We start from the raw sequence: 23758 nt of genomic DNA on the forward strand, positions 1-23758 counted from the left end.
AAAACTGTTTCTAATTCAACTGCACATGGAAGAATAATAGGGGGAAATTAAAATGACATTGAAGTTAATTAAAAAGATAAGAGGAAGAAGAATAAGAAGATTAATAAGTAGCATTACAATGGAAGAATGGATATATATCTGCGGTGCTGGAAACAAAATCATATATATATATATATATTATATATGACTTATATAATATATATATATATATATATGATTGGACTGACCAACTTTACTACATACATACATACATATTTAATAATTAGTCATTTAAATGTTAATGATCCATTCCTCTCCAATACATCATGAGCAGCTTAGATCTAATTGAACCAGTAAAAAGATGAGTTGATCAGTAGTTACAACCATGATCATTAATAATGGATAGCTAAAAGTCCTACAACTTTTATATATGTTAATAATTGCCAACTTCATGGACAATTAAAAGTACATGAATTTCATTAGTTGGGTTAATCCTTTTGGTTCATTTTAATTTTTGACGAAAAAATACATAATAAACCTTTTTTCACATTAATCAAGATTATAATGCATGATCAAATAAGCTAGAATCTTTGCCAAAAGCTTCTGATTAAACTTTTTTATTGTGAAATCTCATGAATTGCATGACACTACGAATTAGCCAAAAGCCACTTTTTTTCATGATTCACCAATATCATCTTTGTGATTTTGAAGTTTCCTTATGCTGGTATTCTATATATTTCGATTGTTTGCAATGATATAATGGGCAAAGGGTTAACGATAGTTTATTATTTGGAAATGTTTGGAATTTGATTTTTAGTCCAGCAAAAATCATCCAAAATGAATACCCGACATAGGCCTACTCGTGCTCTACCTTCTTCGGCCTTGGTAAGGATGGCGATGAAGATCTCCAGAGCAAGGTGGTTCTCTTTCTTAAGAAGAGTATTCCACTACCAAAATGAATCAAGATCTGATCTTAGCTCGATTCCTTTCAATTCAAGCGCTTGGATGCTAATTGAATTTATAGTTTTGGTGATTCAAATAAGCATCACAACATCTACTATACCCATTTCCAAGGAGAAGCCTGTTTGGCCAATGAGAATATGGATTTTGGTTATAATATTGGATGTGTTCTTAGTCTGTTACTACTCTACGGCCGCTACCGGTGTCATCTCAATCATGGAGATGGTTTTGGCCTTTCTGATGTGGAACAACAGAGGGGCAATGAAGAATCTAGGTATGCTAGCTTTACATACAGTTCACCCCTTCAACTTCTATGATTCATTTATATTTTTCTCTTAAACAAAATCATTGGTTTCCATGCGTTGTACTAATAGTGACAACTCGTCTGTTGGGATCATTACAAAGATTTGTGAGCTAGTTATAAAACATCATGCAACTAGTTACTGAGGATAAGTCTTTGATTTTGTTCTTTGGGTGGAATTATTGAGGAATTATGCAAACAGCTTAGTAGTGATGAACCTTTAGTGATATGATAAAAGCCTCAAGTTATAACAAATAACTTCAAATCAATTCGATAATGGTTGGTGGTCACTATATTTTGTACTAGGCCACCTTAGAGTTTTAATCGTATTGGCATCAATATTTAAATGATGAAAAACAAGATACAAACTCATGAATTGCCCGCTTCTAATTTTTTTCACACACAAACAAGTTTCCATAAATTTAGTGGAAGTGTTACAGAGAGTTTTTGACAATTCAAGAGCTTTTCGAAGCCTTCTAATTGATTGCTACAATGGATACGGGATCTCACATCTAATGAACAAATGCCGAACTTCACTAGAATTGTTCTTCGCATTATGGTTTGTGATGGGTAATGTTTGGATATTTGACTCTCGATTTGGGTCCTTCCATTGAGCCCCAAAACTACATGTGCTATGCATCTCCCTGCTAGCTTGGAATGCAATTTGCTATTCATTTCCATTCCTGCTATTTTTGCTGCTATGTTGTTGCATGCCAATGATTAGAAACCTTGTCAGATACAACATGAATGCAGGGTCAATTGATAGAGGAGCATCCGAGGAGGAAATTTCTCAGCTTCCCAACATCCGACCTTGCAAATGATCATCCCGTAAGTCTCATTTCTTTCAACTTACACTTACAGATAAGCTAATATATTTCATAGGACAGAACAAATTTAGTAGATTCTAAGTCAAAAGAATATATTGGCGTGTTGAAAGTTGAAGTGCTGATGAGATTGTCGTGTTTTCTTTGTGTTTATGGTGGGAATGACAGGAATGCTGCATTTGCATAACCAATTACTTGGACAGGGAAGAATTAAGGAGGTTGCCATGTTCCCATGTCTTCCATCTCAAGTGCATAGATCAATGGCTCCAAATTACATCTTCTTGTCCTCTTTGTAAACAAGAACTAGGGAGGTAGTACACTATATATATATATATATATATATATATATATATTGGATATTGGGAAACACGTTTTTTGTGGGGTAGTACATATGTTTTGAAGAGTTTCCATTGATTTGGAGTTGCTCACAAGATGGCCTTCACTTGTTGCTTTCACTTTTGTCATGTTAAGTTTATGTGGTGTCAATGATTTTGATCTGGAAGGCCTTAACAAACTCTTCCCATTGTGTTCCTTCTTCTACCTCAAGATGCTTGGTATGGTGTTAAGGTCAGAAAAATGCATAAATGGATTATATTTATTTGTCATTTATGCTTTACAAAGGGATTGTATTAACATAGATGATGTGGACAGATATTGCCTAGTGTTCCATGGTACAGATAATGCCTCCTTCATCAAAAATCTCTTGGTTCCTTGATGGTCATTATTCTCATAAGGACTATGCAATATAATTTCTCTAAGCTGAGAATATGTAAACTTCACCAATCCATATTGCTAATTTGCTTATGTTCTATATTTGTGATGACTTTGATACAATTGCTAGACATGAATTCTTTAACTTAATTGCTTTAACCTGGTTATTTTTATCTAGATGCTGCATCTAGAGGCTGAGATGGGATGGTGTTATCCTTTCTTTTGGTGATTAGATGAGCTACCCAATTAACTATATTATAGGTGGTTATATTAAAAAATTAATGTATACATGCACCTATGCTTACACATTGTAGATAAAAGACATGAAAAAAAACCTAGTAGACAAGTTAACTGAAAACTCGAGATCTCACAACATTAGTTCAAAATTTGTTTCACTTATTGTTTTCCTTTATGCATTTTACATTAAAAAAAAACATGCTCGTGTTAATTTTATTTGCTTAGGAATCATATATATTTAATGCAATCATATATTTAATGTTGTTTCACTTAATGTAATCAGCTTGCCAGCTGCCTTTATTTAATGCAGCCATTATAGCATTAATAAAGTGAATGTACATTGTGGAAATGATGAATGTACATGGAAATAAAGAAAATGATGAATGTACATTGTGGTTGACTTTGAGAACTAAAAAAGAATGTATATGTTTGCAGCAGTTAACATCAATGAAGAATGCATCAAGTTTTGAGAAGAAGAGTTGAAGAATGAAGTTTTGAGATTAAGGCAATTTTGAGATCATGATGAAGGCCAGCAGCTTCCAAGGGATGATCAAGGCTTGCTTAGGAAACTCTAGTTACCCTATATTGAAGAGAGGAGGACACCTATAAAACAATATTGATATATTGTGGGGTGTTAAGTAGTACTTTAGACTAAACTATCATCAATTTCAATTTGAGCAATTTTCATTAATGTATGATGTTGGGGATGTTTAAACCATCTATATATATATATATCAATGATGATTAATTCATGATATTGTATGCTTATTAGGAAATATAATTGGTTTAATGGATTAAACTGATGTTGAAAGCAGGTTGAATTGTATACAGAAAAAATATTTCAATTCATTCCGGCAAGTTAAAGCTAAAATATTATAGATGAAGTGATTCATTTCCGGCGATTATATCTCGGTGAAATTACTAAGTATTGACAATAATATTTAATGGGAAATATTTTTTTTTCAGCTACACTATCTCGTGGCAATAGCTCCATTTCGGTTTTTTTTTTTCTAATTAGATATATATATATCTAAGGGCAATGCAAAAGAGCTTAATATTTAATTATGAAGGAGCTTCGTGATTTACATATATAGTATTTCAATTAAGAACATTATATTTAAGGCCGACTAGATAATCAGTTTGCTTACCCATCTTAAGTTTTAAATTATGAACTACACTTTATATATATATATATAGTTTCCTATTTAAACTTATAATGACTAACTTATAAGGTGGTTCTAAGAACCTGAATTTGATATCAATTAAAGTCATAGCTTATAATTGTAAATACAATATATATTCCTCCATCATAAGTAAGCTACATCTTATCAATAAAATTTACAAATTAAGTAACGTCCTAATCTTAAAAAATTACATCTTTAATTTGATGATTCCATGATTTTTTTTTTTAATGTTGTACAATTATTTTGGGATATTGAGAGTACTTTGCCGTGTTCTTAATTAATTATGTTGTAGTCATTGATGTTCTTGTAGAAAAATGTATACGTTGATTTGAACAACTGAGTTTTATGTGATAGAGTCTTTGGAGTTTATACTTCATGTATAGTTTGGATGTGATTTTAAATGATATGAACTAATTTCCTAACCCTCTGGATACGGGGTGTTACAGATTATACTTAAATTTTATGGCAAATTCTTTCGGAAGGCTTCCGTAGCAAAACTTGAGTCGTAGATGACAAGTTTCAAGACAAAATGCTATGGATTTTTGTTGACTTTCCAGTAGAGGCCAATAACTCAATGAACATGTATTCTTGAAGGAAAGGTGAGAGATCTAGCGGAAAAGATAAAATTGGTTCCGATGGCTTAGAGTGTCCATCCAATCTGAGATGGACGTCTATCCGTCCACGTCGATTTGAGATGGCTTAGAGTGTTTCCCACACGACCGTCTCTCTTTGTTCTACTTCCCTCTATTTTATTTCTCTTCAATCTTCATACAAGGGATCTGGCCAAGTTATCTCAAAATATATGCGAGAGGTGGTCGCTTGACTCTCTAAAATAATAAAATTCATTCAATAACCCTATAGAAGATGCAAAACTTAACTTTCATTGATACAAAGATGTCCTATGTATGAGGATTGTATAGGGCTTTGCAGTTACAGATTCAAATATATAACGTTATCAAAATATTCAAAAGTTCAAGTTATAAAATATAATTAAGTATAGTATAAATCGATCTACACCAATTAAAACATCCATCCATGATCACCCAAAGGCTTGCAAAGAAATATTAAATGCAATCAGAGAAGAACATCTATTATCTGCTAGCTGGAGAGCAACAAAGATTTATTTATGAGAAATTTTATTTATCATCTTTCTTATTATAATCATTATAGGAAATATAGGTGCTAAACGCATTTCCTCCGCCATAGATGAGGACAGTTAATAAAATTGGGATTCCGTTATATTTAAAATAAATAAATAAATAAACAAAACGCAGCACCGCGCGTCTTCCTCCCAAAACCAAAATCCCCCCCAAACCCTTATTTCCTTCACCTTCTCCTTCCTCCCAAAATCCCCCCGCGTCCCACCCCCAAAAACTTAAACGCTCCACTTTCTCTCTCTCCCCCATCCTCGTCTCATTGATTCTCTCTCTCCGTGGTTAGGCCGCCGCTCTACACACTATGCAGCTCCTCTGCTACTCAAGAAACCCCGGTAAGCCTCTAAATCCTCTTCTATCTGTCTCGGTCTCTATCTGTGTATTCGGTACCGACTCTCCCTCTCAATAACTATCTCTTCGTACTAAGCCAGTCACCGTGACTAGTGGAGGCCGCCGCAACCTGTCCAGCCACGTTGCCTCGCTTTGTCGAATCCTCGCTGCAGCGCCACCTCGCCCACAAAAATACATCCCACCACTCCTAATTGTGTAAGATACTGTCTTGCTTTACCCATGGAACCTAATGTCGTCCATAATTGTGTCTTTTCTGTCATCCATGATTTTGAATGCATAAATCTTCAAGATTCCATGATGTTCTACTCATGCTAGAGTAGAGCGTACAATGCTATATATATAAATATATATTCTTTGCTATGATGCCGTCTGCATTCCATTTAGTTGCAATAGAAGAAGTGGTCCTGAATCTCGCTCATTACCAGATTTCCATTTCAGAATTAATAAAGACACGTACCTTGACCGATTGCCCAACCGGACTCCATTTTTATTGCTTAAACCTCGCTTGAAAAATAAAAAAGATAAAGTCTCAAAACCAAATTTCTAAAAGAAAAGGAGAACCAATAAGGAAAAAGTACAACAAAATAAATAATAATCTAAGAAATTAGTGCCTAATAGATGAAAGACTTACACGATCTATAGAAAACAGAGTAGTCATATGTTTAGAAAGTTGAAAAAGAGAAAAAAAAAAAAAAAAAAACTTACCGTGTGTCCCATTGCACCCTTTGGCTTAGCTATCATTGATATCAAGTGCAAAAGTTTTTAAATAAAAATATAATATTTGTAAGTTTATATAAATAAAATATAGTCATATAAAATATATTTAAATAAGCAAATTTAAAAATAAAAGCTGGGGGGGGGCAATCAACATGGTATAAAGTGGGCAAAACAATATGCATCCACTACTTTACACCACACCATCAGCTAAAGACGCAAAAAGAGTCGTAAGCAATTAAACAAAAGTAGCAAACCTTTAAGGGGGAGGATCTACACAGTACTAAAGGTCATGGCAACGAAGCAACTTCATATGCAACTCAACTACCTAAAAAAATAAAAAAAAAACATCATGAGCTTTGTCTTTCCTTTTATCCTATTTATTTTTTATTAAGATAATAAATAAATAAATAAAAATATGGAGAAACAAGACCTCATCTGCATCCATAAACCCCCCCTTTTTTTATCACAATTTTAAGTCTTCCATTTCATATTAATCTCCAAGAAATTTTAAGATGTCATTATCATGAAATTCTTCCTGTTTGACCATTGATATTAATTTGTAACACAAAAACGTGTTTTTTAATGCTAAGAGTAGTTTAGTTTTCGTAGGATGTTCTAATTCCATTCTATTAGTTAGAGGAGACAACAGACACCTTGATTTAGGTTTTGCCTATGCATTTTATTCCTCAACTTCTCACAAATGTAGATCGATTACGTTTACATATTTTACGGATGAAAGTACATTCCGGATTTTTTTTTTCATTATAGTAAATAAATGAAGAGTATTGTTATACATAAGTTGGTCTGCTAACATATCACTTATAGTTGGACCCATTATAACTTAAAAAAAACAAAACAAAACACCAATCTTTTTTAGCATACCTGATATGGACAGTTTCTATATCAGTGATGTGTTGGGTGTGTAAAAAATAAGACTTATAAATAGATTTTCTCATAAATGAATATCATTTTGAATTGTTGTGATTTAACCCAACAAAATGGATGATCAAGCCATGCGCATTAGCCTATCTAGCAAAAAACATAGAATCGAGATATTGGCATAAACATGTAGAAACCGACAATTATAAATATATGCCATGCGTGCAAAAGTAGTTCATATTAAATAATTCACATGCGTATGATGATCTGCAAATGACTAGCTACATATAACAACATTTGGCACTTTAATAAGGAAAGGGAATTAACTAATTCATATCTTATTGATTTAAGTTTGTCACAAACCTATTTGGCTTGAGTGAGCTTTTGAATTCTTTCTCTCTCTATGCTGCTTGGTTGGTATATATTAGGGTGAATGCATTTACTGTGGCAGCTGTTTGATTGGGCCTTGTGGAGCCGATGCTAGAGTGGCGATCGATTAATGTTTGTTTTTTGGTGGAGTTGTGGCCAAGTTATTTAATTAATGTGGTTGTTTTTGGCAGCTGCTAGCTAGAGCTACCGAGGAAATCCACCGATGATTTCAACCAATTGTGTAATTTTTTTAAACATTTGTTTTTGTTAAAAAACGTACAAATTCGTTAAAAATTACTTTCTTAACCATTAAGTTGAAAAAAAAAAAAAGTAATTCGATACAAAATTTCGGTGCATGGATATTCCTTGCTCATGAAAGTTAGACGAAATACCAAAATCTTAAAGATCAAATACTCTCTCAAACACTCCCTCAAGGCTCAAAATGCAATTTATGCCTTGATTGAGTATACAATATTGTAGCTTGATGTGCCAAATTAATAATATTGTTGGGTATGATAGTTTAGGATGTTATGATCTGAAAAAGTAGGCGATAGTTTAAAAGTGCCAAATAAAATTTTATGAATGATGTACTTAACATGATCGTTAATATAAGTTGTATCTTTACTCATATATGGCGCTTAAGTTTGCTTCCATAATTAGTTTTCGAAAAACATATTGGGCCTCCAATTTCTAGAGTAGAGTCCAAGCTGGCAGTTGCTTACTATTTTCTGATTCATTGGAGTCCAGTTTTCACGTCGGAAGTGTGACGATATCTTTGTTATGGGCCCAACGATGCTTGCGTAGCTAGTTGTCAAAACCAATAGAAATTTTATACTTTTATCTAATTAATATATAATTTATCATTTTTGTCATTCTATCTTAATATTTAAATATATATGTTTAAATAAAAAGATAAAAATGATAAATCACATTTGATTAGGTGGAGATGTGTAGTGTAAGGTTTCATTGTAGACAGACAGATTGCAGTGTAACCAATAAATCCCCTTCTAAATATGGTTATTTGTTTGAATAATATTGTTGGTGTATCATATGATTGCTTAAGTTTTTGAGTTTAAAATGTGAGATTCGATCACGAGATTCTAATCCATACAGAAGATAAAAATACGTTAGTAAGGCTGGGTAAGAAATTCTTTCCCCATTGAGTGAAACTTAGGCAACCACTAGGTTGGTTTTATGAGAACTTTATTCTTGGAGTTGAAATGAACTGTCATTAAAGTACTTTGGAAAAGTAGAAACCTGCGTATTGGTTCCCAAAGAAAGAAAAATAATTTTTTTTATGTGAGTGTGATATTGGAGTTTTAGCTGTTTATGTACAACATTTGACTATTTTTTTAGCCACTTTTAGATTTATTTCTTAATATGTTGTTTCCTAATGAAAACAATTGGGTCATAATTTGGAACAAGTACTGAAATTGTAGTAAGGTGGTGTCTATCGTGATGATACTTGCAATAAATGAAAAAAAAAACTATAATTATCTTTCCGTCATTGGCTTTCTATATAACATGGTCTGGAAAACTATACTAATTGGCCGTTGTAGAGCATGTTATTTTAGTCGTGCTCATGGTCAATGTCTTCCTCCTGATTATTTGGGTTGGCTGATGAGCATCGAGCTGACATCTACCATAATGGTGTTCAAGTGGCGTATTTTTATCTATCTCTTTGTTTTCGAACTCTGTTTTTAATATGGATTTTTGCTATTTAGTTTCTTAGAGCAATGCTAGCTAGATATAATTGTAGGAATATATCTAGGATAGGTATAACTTGCCCATGCAAATTACCTTAATCATAAGTAATCAGGATTGAAGTGAATTACCTTAATAGGAGGATGAATAACTTTGTGTCATCCCTCTTCGGGAGAAGACAAGAAGCTAAGATAATTGGTAATGAAGCAATGGCATATGGGTACAAGATACTAATGAACTCGCTGTACGGTAGATTTGGTATAAATCCACAAAGTACTATAACAGAGGTATGCAATAGGAAAAGATATGACTATTTGACACAGAGGGACGAGGAATGATCTAACATCAAGAGTAGAGTTGGAGTTGGATTACCTTAATCAGGTTCTAATTAACAAAATAATATACACTCTTGACACCCTTTCTTACCACTTATCTTCGTACCTACAAGTACCTTTGCTTTTGCTTATTATTGCACACCTCTAATAATATATATGCTTATAAGTTTAAATACATATGCCTGTTTGCACCCAGACATGGTAGCCACAACCCACTAAACAACTTTTCCCTTACTTTACATAATTCTATGTGGCATTGAGCTGAATTTATCCCTTACTAAACAACTTCCCCTCCTCTACTTGTTTGTAAATGGATAAGAGTTGGATGCAAATCACTGATAGATTTGGATCTAGGGAATATGCTAAAGGAGTTAAGGAGTTCATTAACTTGGCCCGATCTCATGCTACTAGTGACGAAATTCGTTGCCCATGTGTCCTGTGTTCAAATAATTACTTCCTACCTATAGGCTAGGTAGAGAGACACTTGTTCATTAAAGGTATTGAGAAGAATTACACGACGTGGATTTTCCATGGCGAGGAGGAAGATTTAATCATAAGTGATGATGATGATGATCTACATGATTCCCAAGAAGAGGATGATTACATCGATGACATCGATGTTATGTTACAAGATTTTCGAGCTGGAACATTTCCTAATGTTCCCATAACTGAGTCATTCCATACTGAGGGTCCACCATTGGTTGATCCTGAATCATCGCCAACTTTCGACCAGTTGTTGGCTGATTCCCGGTGTCCTCTTTATGAAGGTTGTACAAAGTATTCTAAACTATCATTCACTGTCAAGTTGCTGCATATCAAAACACTTGGTGGTTGGAGTGTAAAGTCTTTCGACATGCTTTGTCATTTGCTAAAGTCAGCTTTTCCCAATGCCCTTTTGCCAAACTCATATCAAGAATCACGTAACTTGGAAAAAGGCCTGGGCTATACTTATACCAAGATACATGTTTGTCCGAATGACTGCATACTTTATTGGAGGGAAAATGTAGATAAAGATGAGTCTCCCAAATGTAAACTCCCAAGGTGAAAATTCAGCGAAAGTAAGCAAAGACGAATTCCTCAAAAGGTTCTACGACATTTCCCGTTGAAGCCAAGGTTGCAGAGATTGTTTATGTCACAGAAAACAACAACTGATATGCGGCGGCACAAGGATCAGCACGTTATTCAGCAAGGTATTCTAAGTCATCCAGCTGACTCTGAGGTGTGGACAACATTTGATCAAGAACATGCTTGGTTCGAGGAAGATCCAAGAAATATCAGGCTTGGTTTAGCTAGCGACGGTTTCAACCCATTTAATAATTTCGCTAAGCCTTACAGCGTATGGCCAGTGATTCTTGTCCCTTACAACTTGCCCCCATGGTTATGCATGAAAGATCCATTTTTTATCACTTCACTCTTGATTCCTGGACGAAGATCACCGGGAAATGAAATCGATGTTTATCTTCGGCCTCTGATAGATGAATTGATTGATCTATGGGATAATGGTGTTGATACATACGATGCAAAGGCCAGAGAGACTTTCCGATTGCATGCAGCATTGCTGTGGACAATCAATGACTTCCCTGCTTATGGAAACCTCTCCGGGTGGAGCACTAAGGGAAAGATGGCATGTCCATCATGCAAGGAAGAAACAAATTCAATGTGGTTGACATATAGCTGAAAACATTGTTACATGGGTCATCGCCGATTCTTGCCACCGGACCACATCTGGAGAAAGAAAAAGACTATTTTTAATGGCTATGCAGAGCATCGCGACCCACCTACGGTGTATTCTAGAGAAGATATACTGATTCAACTTCAAGATATTCCAAATGCAAATTTTGGTAAAGGCATAAAGAAAAGAAAGTGTACCATAGACGAGTTTAATTGGACCAAAAAAAGTATCTTCTTTCAATTGCCGTATTGGTTGACTATAAAGATTAGACATAATCTAGATGTAATGCACATTGAGAAGAAAATTTGTGACAACATCTTAGGAACTTTGATGAATATCTCCAGAAAAATTAAAGATCATCCTAATGCACGTCGTGATCTTTCCAATCTCAATATAAGGAAGGAGTTACACCTTATTCAGGATGATACACGCATTAGTATGCCACATGCATGTTATACATTGTATGGAGTTGAGCGGACTGGTTTCTGTAATTGGTTGCGAGGTGTGAAATTCCCAGATGGATTCGCTTCAAACATTGACAGATGTGTTAGTGTACCTGATTGTAAAATCTCGGGGATGAAAAGTCATGATTGCCATATTTTCATGCAAAGGTTACTTCCTGCTGCAATTTTTGGATACTTACGCCAAGATGTTCGATTGGCACTAACTGAGTTAAGCACTTTTTTCAAAGAATTGTGTGCTAGAACATGTAAGGTGGATGTCTTAGAGCGGCTTCAAGCTAATATTGTCGTCATTCTCTGCAAGTTTGAGATGGTTTTTCCGCCTACCTTCTTTGATGTAATAGTGCACTTAGCCTACCATTTGCCACGTGAGGCTCTGCTTCCAGGACCCGTTCAATATAGGTGGATGTATCCTTTCAAGAGGTATCTTGGAAAATTCAAGAGATATGTTAAGAATAAGGCCTGCCCGGAAGGTTCAATAGCCAAGGCCTATATCCATGTAGAATGCTTGAATTTTTGTTCCATGTACCTTCACGATGTCGAGACTAGATTCAATCCCCTCGAACCTAATGTTGATGAAGAAGATGAGGGTGTACGAGAGGGACTATGTATTTTTTCACAGAAGGTGCGCCCCATGGGTTTTGCTTCACGTCACCGATTAGACGATAACATTTTCATAAAAGCTAGATGGTATGTTCTTAATAATTGCACATAGATTGATCTATACTTTAAGTAACCAAACTACTTACCAACTTAGTAATTTTCAATTCTAAAGATACTGATTTATGTTGCATCTCCTACACATACTTAACCGCTCGAGTTCTTTTGTCTAGTGAGCACTACATTCAGATCAGTCAAGAGTATCCTGATGATGTCGATAGTATGCATGCTGAAAAATTCCCAGATTGGTTCAAGTCACATGTAGGGAAATTCATTTAGAAGTTCACCCCTATATGAGTTTTGAATATGTTTGGCTTTACTTTGTGCTGTTCCTTGTTTCAACTTGTGATAGATTCAAAGTCTGCTTGCCGATAATCCCAGAGAAGTTTCGGAGGATCTATATGCCCTAGCATGTGGTCTTGACCCTTGGTGTGCATCCTATTCGGGTTGCATAACCAATGGTATAAGATTTCACACAAAAAATCATGAAGAACATCGTCGCACCCAAAACTCAGGTGTCATGGTGATTAGTGAACAACCAGGATCTGAAAAGCTTGAGTTCTTTGGTAGACTAACAGACATTTTGGAAATTCGCTACATGGGTTGGCATCATGTTTACTTATTCAAATGTGAATGGTTCGACATCTCTGATTCCAAACAAGGGATACGTGTGGAAAAACATTTTATTAGTATGAATATGTCTCGGACAGCTTATAAGGACGACCCTTTTGTTTTGGCGTGCCAAGCGTCGCAGGTGTTTTACCTAAAAAATCGCAGCATCCGTGGTGATTGGTATATAGTGCAAAAGGTCAAAGGTCGAAATGTCTATGACGTTCCACGAAAACCCCTAATTGAAGATGATGCATCTGATTCTAGCAACGTTGATGCATACCAAGAGGATAATTCTGGCGATGCTTACGTGAATATCCATGCTAATGACATTCCACTGCAAACAAACATGCACAGGCCTAATGTTGAGCCAGAGCAGATTGAAGTTGACACATCGGTAATGCAAAGGTCAAATTGCAACCAGTTTGAGAGGGGGTTTATCAATGACGATACAAATGAAGACAGTTCTTCTCACAGCACCGAAGTGGAGGGTAGCATAGAAGAAGATAGTCTCTCAGACGATGAGATGAACTAGCCACTTCAAAGTTGGTAATTACACTATGTCTCCATACAACCCATCTTTTCCGTCTCTCGCAGGAACATCAAGGTCGTTAGCAGTGTGCAATTTACTTCAAGAATAGGGGATCTTCCATTGAATAGATGTGTAATTTGCTTGAGAATTATTTAGTTTGTTATCTATTGCCAATTTAGCCAAGTTTGTAATGACAGCACACTAGGAGGCATTAATTCCTAAATGTCCTAGTTAATTTATGAAGAATTAGCTAGCCAACATAAGCAAATTATTAATTAGAGGCCATTGGAGATCGATAGATCGAAGCTAGCCACTATATATTATCCATGATCAATTGATGTCTTCTTTTTATTAACTTCATGTAAAAATATTTATGACACGTGATAATTTTCATAATATATAGATAAAAACTATATATTGGCCGGATGAAGACGTAGAATACCACCTATATATCATTGCTTCCCGATTTCATGCTTAATTTGTTCTAGCTTCTTCTGCAGGGCCTAGTTTCCCCAATCTGTATCCTAGCCATGGGGCGCCATGGTTTCCCACTGAATTCGGATTATTTCCAAACATGTATTTTTTATTCTGATCTGGCTACCAACTATAGATCTCTTGATCTCTCTGCTGCCCTCTTTGTTTACATGAATATTAATGTTCTTTAATTAAGCTGCTAATTAATTATAACAACTTTTCCTGGCTGCTGATCAAGCCAACGTGTGCAGTGGCCAGCAAGCTACTCGCCCGATGTTAATGAAGTCTTGTATTATTACCCTGGTAGGTTGATTTTCTTGTCGCTGGTTCGTTGGGCACACCCCGTAGGTGTTGCAGAAAAAGTTTTCCGAGCCCTGAAAGGTACCATTACTATCTGATATTTCTGCAATATCTTTGTCTCTCTTTTTCTGGGAGGGGGTTGAGTATATATATCCATTATATTATTATATCATATCATTCCAGCTTCAATATGTTTTGCTTTTATTACTATATATTTAGTTTGAGTCTCTTGCCGATCGATGATCTCTTCATGCCCTTCTCAACTGATCTCACTGTAGAATTAATTCCAAGTACTTCTTCCTCAAAAACTGTTCATTCACTGTATGTATGCCCTCTCATTAATCAATGAGAAACACCATATTATATATATATATATATATGATCATATATCACTTGCGCGTGCTGCAAAACAAAAGTCACTTGCATATATATATATATATATATATACATATATATACATGATCATGAGTACTAGGACAGACAACTCGAACTTTAGAATTTTAGCAGTCTCTTCATGTTGTTTTGAGTTTTGCTAATTCGTTTATCATCATCATTATATATAATTGTCTTTTGTCGTAACCTAGCTAGCAGCTTGCTGCTTGATGTCTATGTCGTCCTTGAAATTGAAAGTAAGGTTAAAGATTAATTATTCTGGTTGGTTCTAGTAGTACTACTGGTCACAAACTAAACAGTTAAGCAGCCTTTTATTTTTTTTTTCCAGCATCATTCCAAGCTGGACTTTATTATATATTATGTACAACGTCTGTAACAGCCTGCTAGAAATTCATTGGTGGAATTTCTATTGACTTTAGGAATCTCGTAAAAACTCCATAAGTTTTTACGAATCGACCAATCGCATAGGTTTTAGTCTGTCAACATAGTCAGTGTTATCACTCACTATGGTGCTAGAAATATGAGTTTTATTTATTTGAGGTGGTTAGAAGTGTCAGAATGCATTATGGTCTACCCCATTAGACTCAGTGGATTATTTAGGATTTTATGGCGCAATAGCCTATTTTCATAATTCCGGACAAAACGTCTATTGGAAATTGTGAATTTATTTTTAGGCGCACTTCGAGGTTGAATTTCAGTAAAAGATTTTCACTGTAGGTTAATATGAATATTTAGGAATTTTTAGCGTTAAGTTTATGATTCACTTTTTCTGAGTGAATAGTAACCTCGGTAAGTGCACAAATTGCAGTATTTCAAAATCACAATGTGGAGTGTCCAAATTAGATTAGAGAAATTTTATTTAGACACTTGGCAAGATCTTAGCGACACTTAGTGAATAATATTAGACACTTGGCACCATGAGGAATGTTTGATGGATTTGAAGGAATCAATCTGTGAAATTATGCCACTTGAGCAAAACTTTGTTTCATCCGCTCAACCAAGTTGTGCCAGATCAAAGAGGGCTTCAATCCTAGTAAAACCCTAAATGGTGGGAATCCAATTGATAGCCCAAAAACATTGTTGAAATCGGAACCCTAAACGATTTCTCCAAAACCCTAAAGTTGGTCTCTAAACATTTTCTAATCCGATTTCTAGCATTGTGTTTAATCACTTGATTAAATCACTTCCACATGCTATTAATCCTTCAAATTTGTGTTAGAACATCATTATCCAACCTTGTTAACCTTGAAAAAATTGATTGGGCCTAGTGATATTGGATTTGGGCTTGATAGCAACCCAAACCCTTTTTAAACCCCAAAATTTAGGCCCATTCGGTTTAGGCCCATTAAGGCCCACGAATTTGGTCACCATAGGATTGCTTCATAGCTAAGTTTTATACCCCCACTTGGCTGGCCAGATCTTTACAAGAAGGGCCTAGAAGGTTCTTGGAATACAAAGCTAAAGGGCCACCTCACTCTTTCACTCTTACACTATACCTTTAGAAAAGATCTTGGACTGATTTTTATGAGAAGAAAAGGCCAACACTCAACCTTTCTTTCAGTCCTATCACTTTCCATAGCTTGTGTAAGAGGCTCTCCAGTCCACTTCCCATGAAAAGCAACTCTCCTTTACACTTTTCCTTCATAGAACACAAAAGACACTCTCGGACAGTTTTTCGTACCTATTTGGAATGCCTGTTTCGAAGCTTTTTTAAGTGTTTTCTCGCAAAGTTTTCTTCATTAAAGTTGTTTATTTTGGAGTCTAGTTTACGTGGATATCTTATTAGTTTCATTTGGAGATCATTTGATTGGTCAAAAGTTGTTTAGACCCCAGAAAGGTCATTCTGGGCGAAAAATTGGAGTGTGTTATATTTAGGAGTTTTTGACCAAGCTAATGAATAGATCTTGGTCCGAAATTTTTATGGAGTACTGTTAACATGTGTATATGATTATTGGTTGAGGATTTGTTGCATATTTAAAAGTTTTGGTGAAATATTTTCTTAGGTCTAGAAACTTAGAAACTGGAAGAGGAAAAACAGTTTCTGTTTTGTGAAAGTTTAAATCTTTTATGGTTTAATTTTATTCCAATGACTTTGATATTTTTATTGGAAGATCCTAAGCATCTTATATATATGTTAGAATGTTATTTTGAAGATATTTGATGTTAGTTTCGAAGATATAAAATTTTATGCATTGAGATATTTGGTTAGGCCAAAGTGATGATGTTCTTGGCTAAATTTATGTTTTGGGTGATGTTTAACCATGTGATCTTGAGTTTTAAGCTTGGATCTGTTTTAGGACACCTTTGTAAACCATGTGATGTTTTGGTTTGAAGATCACTTCTTTATAAGTCATGGATCAAAAGGTTGATCAAAACAAGTTAGAAACAAAATTTTGTTTTGAACTTAGAAGGAAAAAAAACCAAAAAGTTCAAGTATGGTTTTAGTGATTTTGATGACTTTTGTTCATGATTCAAAACATGATTATTCTTAGGAATATGTTATGATTATAGTAGAAGAAAAATTTTGGTTTAATCATGAGTTTTGAGATTCGAAAGAATTACAACAAAAATCAAAGGAAATAGCCTTTGTAAGTTTCGGCCCTATAGAGTTTTAATGGTTGTGTTTAGTTTTAAATTTTTTTGAATTGATATTTGAGCTTAGGAAAAACTTTACATAGGGTATGTAAATTTTGGTGATTTTTGAAGTTAAGATGCAAAATCCTTAAGTTAGGGGTAAAATGATCATTTTCCCACATGTAGAGGGTAAAGTGGTAATTTTACTCTAAGTTGATATTTTTCCATATTCCTAATTGTCAGTGATTAAGTTCTAATTTTTAGAAATCACTACTTTCAGTTTCTCGTGATGGCACTTGAGTTTTGTCTCGAAGCGCGAAGATTGAGGTAAGTTAGCTTTTAACTTACTCTCAGTTTAATGTGTATGAGTGATAAGTAAGGGAACTAAATTGTATATATGTATGTTATCATATGTGCCATGCCAAGTCATTACATATTTATCTGTTACACAGAATTTATTCTGTCATGAATTATTCATCTGTTACACAAGATATTCTGTCATGTATTGCTATACATTGCAAGTATGTTATGTTAAGTTAAGTATGCCATCTGTTACATGTATTACATGTCACGTAATATTCATTGTCACATGTTACGCCATGTTAAGAAATCTTGTCTGTTGTATGGTATGCCATGTTACGAAATGTTGCATGTTACATGTATGCCATGTTATGAAATGTTCTCTGTTACATTTATGTCTCGAAGTATCTCATGTATGTTGTCTTAGGGCCCATTTGTTTTTAGAGATGAGATGAGATGAGTTGAGATTAAAGTTAAAAAGTTGAATAAAATATTATTAAAATATATTTTTTAATATTATTGTTATTTTGGGATTTGAAAAAGTTGAATTGTTTATTTTATTTTGTGTGGGGATTTGAGAAAGTTGTAATGATGAGGTGAGATGAGATGAGATATTTTTGGAAAACAAACAAGGCCTTGTCACGTTATGTTTCGTTAGAACTTTTGTCTTTTATGTCACGTTCATGTTGCGTCACGTTACGAAATTTCATGTATGCCAATTAAGTTATTCATGTCAATCACGACCCTAAGCGCTAGGATGGGGTAATATCCTAGTGAAACTCCTTTGTTCACGCTGGAGTGTCTAAATAGGTGTGAAATTCCCTGGGTTGACGAAGTACAGTCAACAGATTACGAATGAGGCCTAATTAGCTAGTCACCGGAGCGCGCCAGACACTAACGCCGATGGAGCCACACTTTATGTTATGTGTGTCCACAGTAAGTGTGGCACAAACAAATAAGTCATGGGGCCACAACAACTGTGGAGCATGAAGTATGGGGCCACAATAACTGTAGAGCATACACTACGTGAGACACAATAATTGTGACACGTAGAATACGTGGGGCCACAATAACTGTGGAGTACGTATTAACGCACTCACAGTTGGTATAGAAACCTGTGATGTGATGCGGTAATCAGCAGGGACACGGCTCAAGGGAACCTGTGTAGCACCCATATGGTCACTTTAATGATTAAATCTATTGAATAAGATTCCAAGTTCATGCATTTCACGTTCAAGTCATGTTTTACGTTATGTTATGTTCAAGTTTACGTTCACGCAATCATGGTAATCCCATGAGACAAGAATATGTTTCAAGTTCATGTTATGTTATGTTCACGTTTACGTTATGTTCCAAGTTCACATTTATGTCATGCTCAGGTTCAAGTTATGTTCAAGTTCATGTTTAAATTATGCATGTTCACGTTCATGTTATGTTTCAAGTCCATGTTATGTTCCATGTTCACGTTCATGCTATGTTTCAAGTCCATGTTATGTTTCAAGTCACGTTCATGCTAAGCTTCAGTTTCAGTTTAAGTTATGTCAGTTATGTTATGTTGTATGTCAAGTTATGCTATGATTACTTATGATTTTATTATGCATTCATGCTTTTACTGTCATGCATGCATCATTAACCTATGTGGAAGTTTCCTGTTAACTTGCTGAGATTTGTAATCAAATCTCACTGTGGTAGTCCCAACTACCATTCCCACCGAATGGTAGATCTTGTTACAGGATCTGAAGGAGAAAAAGGAATCGACCAACTGGAAACGATCGACTAAGCGATGGTGCGACGTAGATGGTAGTACAATAGTTACCTCAGGTTACTAGTATTTGTAGAGTTCAATCTCCAGCACTCTTTTGATCACAACCATATGGACTATTATTGTGATCTTAGTTGTTTAGTATGTCGTTAAGTATGAAGTATGTTTTAAGTATTTAGGATATTTCAGTTTGGTGCATAGTATTGCTAAAAAAAAAATTATCCGCTGCGAATATTGTATAATACTAGATGCATGTTAGGAATATTGCATCTTATATGTCATGAACAGGGGCAGGTAACCCTGTGTTGCATGTCCCGACGTTTCAAATATCCGTCTGATCCCAAGCGTTATTTGGGGGCGTCACAACGTCCTTGTACAAAGCCATCGAAATGAGGGTAAATATTGATGCATGAACCTCTCTAGCTAGCCACATTGAAATTTCCTAATTCGCATGTGTTGGAATTTGATGATCTCTGCATGCATGCCGCAACAAATTATTTACCATTGGGTGTACAGTACTAGTAGTTTATATATACGTGCGTTCCTATTAATTTGATCCCATCATGTCGCATCACATGCATTAATTATATGCTCAAAGGCAATATCAAATTGAAATTAAATTAGTATATATATATATAGGATATTGTACATTCGTTATTGACTTATTGTAGCAGTACTACCTACCACTACAACACAATTGCTTTTTAGTGACGGTTGAGAAATTGTGACAGTCCCTAGATCGTCACTAAAAGACATTTTTTGTGACAGTTTCTGGAAACCGTCACTAAAGATAGAATGAGATTTTTTTACGTTCCAACGTATGGGAAATATACGTTCGAACGTTATGTCTGTTTACGTTTGAACATAAAATGTTTTGGCGCAACCGTTCGAACGTAAAATGTTTGCGCCAATGTTCGAACGTTAAGTAATAACATTCAAACGTTCATTGTAAATTTAAAATAAATGACTTTAATTTAAAAATTATGTGGTTTTTATTGTGCATAATTTGTGAACAATTCTAAAAAATTGAATTGTATATATTTATATATACACAATTTGTAATATATAAATATATATTTATGTTTATATATATTTGAAATGCAGTGATTTAGTATTAAAATTGGAAAATATAACATCAAAGAAGATTAAAAATTGAAATTAAAAAACGATAGAAATATTCAATAATATTTTTCGTTACAAATATTAAAAATAAAATACAAAATTTGATAGAATGTAGTAAACAACAGTCAGATGATAACGCTATCCGCAAAAGTCGAACTCCGTACCTCATCAGTCAAGGTATCAACCTTGTCGTTGAGGATAGTTACACGATGGGTGAGTTCGGCAACAGACGCCGATATAGCCTCGAGCGATCGATCGATCTTATGATCAATATGCGCAGTCAGCTGTGAGATGACCGCATCAACCCAAGCAGGCTGCACATCTTCTGCAGATGTACTCAGCGTATGCTAACTACTACTCCCAACATGACCTAGCTCAGGCTGCATCGGACGAACTAGATCCTCTACAGGGGGTGGCTGACGTCTCCTCGCCTGTCCAATGCTACGTCAATGCGTGGTCATGTCGAGGGGGCTCATTTGATCTTTGACCCGCTCCTCTGGCTGGGTCGGCACTCCCTGTGCAAGTAATATTTGGCTGATTAGGACACCGTATGGGAGATTATCCGTGGAGACGATGCTTGCCTCGTAACGGATCCTCTCAAAGATGTGCAGTGGCAAATCTATAGGATCTCCACTTGCCACTCGTATAAAAAATTGTGCCCAAAGTCGACTAAATGTGGTTTTATGAGCCACGGGATCGACATTTGTTGCAACAATAAGGTGCAACATGCGGAAGAAATGCAGCAGATGGTTCTGGTTGAAGGCGTTCTTCCGCTCGATCTGCATGCAGTCCCTCCCAGTGAGGATGTAGAAATTAGGGGTGTGCATCCGGATCCGGATCCTGATATCCGGCCATAACCGGATCCGGATCCGGATGCTAAAATCCGGGCGGATAACCGGATTCAATCCGGATATCCGGATTGTAACCGGATTTAATCCGGCTTTAATTTTTTTTTTAAAAGACTTTAAAACTTAAAAAAATGTTTTTATAGCACTTAGTTTTTTTTAAAATTTTGATAATAAATTAACAAACAAAATAAATAAAAAAGCAAAATAAAATAAAAATGTAAAATAAATAATATTGTTGTTACATCACAATGGAAGACGTAAATTTACAAAAAACAAAAGAAATAATAATACATCACAACTAATTAAACTAAAACATAAATTTACAAAGAACAAAAGAAATAAATTTACAAAGATCAAAATTTATTAGTCTTCACATCTTGTATTAATCCAGTGCTATTTTGGAAGTAAAACTGATATTGCTTGGCATTCACATAAATAGGTTCCTCTGCCATTTCAAGGGGCAAGGCCATTCTAGTGGGCTGCCCACCAAGACAATGAGAATGTACCTAATTTAATATCCAATACTTGTTAACAGATCTTAGGCCAAATACATCCATTTTATGAACATAATCTGTGAACATAAAATTTGTTTACTGGGTATCCAACATCTACAACACCTTAAGAGCCTAAATAAATTAGTCCTGCATCAGGTAATGTATTCAAGTACCTCAGATAGCATGCAACATGATTATGACACTAATGTTTGTCTGTGGCAAACATAAGCCTCTATTTAGCTTATGTTGAAAGAATCATGCTTACCAGACACATACTGCCATGACCTTGCCTTCTGGCTTTTTAATGTAGTTATCAGAAGGCCAAATGATAGAACCAAAGCAAACATGCCATTTGCAAATCTCCATGAACTCAGTTAAGTTTGAATTTTCTCTCTTTGGGATGCGAAACTCTTCTACTAGTCCCTGGAAAATCAAATCAACAAAAGAAAATAAATCAAGTTCTCAGAATAAAATAAAATAAATCAACAAAACAATGCCATTTGCATTGTTAATATGTCTTGCAGCTGGAAGAACAATGAAAGGCTCCACTTACCAGCTTGAATTGCGATCCCATGTTTAGTGTCTTGCAGTTGTAGTTGGAAGAACTACTTACCAAACTTGATTGTCTTTGACCATGGTTGTTAGGCCTAGGTTGTCATTAGAGCATACGTGAAACATGTAATAGTCTATTGGTCCGTTTGCAGATCACGGCTACAATCTTGTCACAAACAAAATCATATTTTTAATAATAATAGATTTCATGCAACAATTTATTGGCTCAACATTACAGGCTACAGCCATTATCTAAAATGAAATACATGGGATACTTTGAAAAATACTCTAATGACACTACCTCTCTCTTTTGTAGTCTTGTATTTTTACATTTGCTTTCAGCACCCTCCTTAAGCAGTGGCAGTAGCAGTTGTTTTGACTTTACATAAAACTGAGTTGAGTTACATGACATGAGATAAAAAGCACACTGATAACTTACAGCTCACCAAAATTTTAGTTAGTTGCGTGAATGTTGTATATATGTTTAAACTGAAAAGGGAAGAGCTGAAGACATGTGCGAATATGTGTACATAATCACTTACAGCACATTGATCATTTCGACCCAAGTCCAGTCTCTCTTTAGCAAAATTAAACAAGAATGTGTACATAATCACAGTGGGTTCTGCAACACCTAAAATCAACAAAGGTTGACCTATTTAAATACAAAGAACTAAGAAACTCATGATCTATTTAAATTAAAAATGGCATGGTTCCGATAACTTACTGCATAAGGAGAGTTTTCAATGCATAGGGTGGGAGTCCATATGCTTAAGTTGCTGAAGTTGAAGGAAGAGGGTTACCTTAAGCAGAAAAAAATGTAAATGTTAAGTTAAATGGATAAATTAATAATAAAAAATCAAACTTAACAAATAAAAGTGTTTACCTTCGATGTCAACGCGTTCTACAAGCTCCTCGACCTCCCAAGAACTAAGTGGTTCACAAGTCAACCAATTTTGCGTGCAAATTAGTACTTGTACAGTCTTCGGAGCTAATGAGCTTCGGTATGGATCTATTACACGTCCACCAGTGCTGAATGCGGACTCGAATGCGACGGTGGAAATAGGGATGCTCAATACATCACGTGCAATCTCCGCAAGGATGGGATATGTAAATGAGTTCTTCTTCCACCAATCCAAAATATTAACTCGGGTATTTTTGGTTCAATCACATCCGACAAATACCTATCCATGTCCGAGCTAAGTACTGAACTGTTTTGCTTCTGAAGATATTGCTCTAGAGCTGTATCAAAATCTTCAGAGTCCAGGTCATCACCAATAATACTTGAGGAACTTCTATGGGC

General features: G+C 35.2%; 1 protein-coding gene and 1 pseudogene across 1 annotated transcript; both read left to right on the forward strand.

The window, feature by feature from the left end:
• Window positions 1-816: 816 nt before the first annotated feature.
• Window positions 817-10750, forward strand: LOC109018140 (annotated as a pseudogene).
• Window positions 10751-11395: 645 nt separating this feature from the next.
• Window positions 11396-13642, forward strand: LOC109022087. Its single transcript, XM_035689183.1, has 2 exons — window positions 11396-12463; window positions 12851-13642. Exons 1-2 carry the CDS (start codon window positions 11396-11398, stop codon window positions 13640-13642), a joined length of 1860 nt encoding a protein of 619 aa, XP_035545076.1.
• Window positions 13643-23758: the final 10116 nt, after the last annotated feature.

This window comes from Juglans regia, chromosome 4, assembly GCF_001411555.2.
Source record: "Juglans regia cultivar Chandler chromosome 4, Walnut 2.0, whole genome shotgun sequence".
Lineage (NCBI taxonomy): Eukaryota > Viridiplantae > Streptophyta > Magnoliopsida > Fagales > Juglandaceae > Juglans > Juglans regia.

What these genes read in the sequence shown, in the direction of transcription:
- LOC109022087 (XM_035689183.1), top strand. Translation starts at nt 11,396, where the DNA reads ATGGGTCATCGCCGATTCTTGCCACCGGACCACATCTGGAGAAAGAAA. An exon ending in TATGTATTTTTTCACAGAAG is followed by an intron (nt 12,464 to 12,850) that starts GTGCGCCCCATG and finishes AACTTGTGATAG; the next exon opens with ATTCAAAGTCTGCTTGCCGA.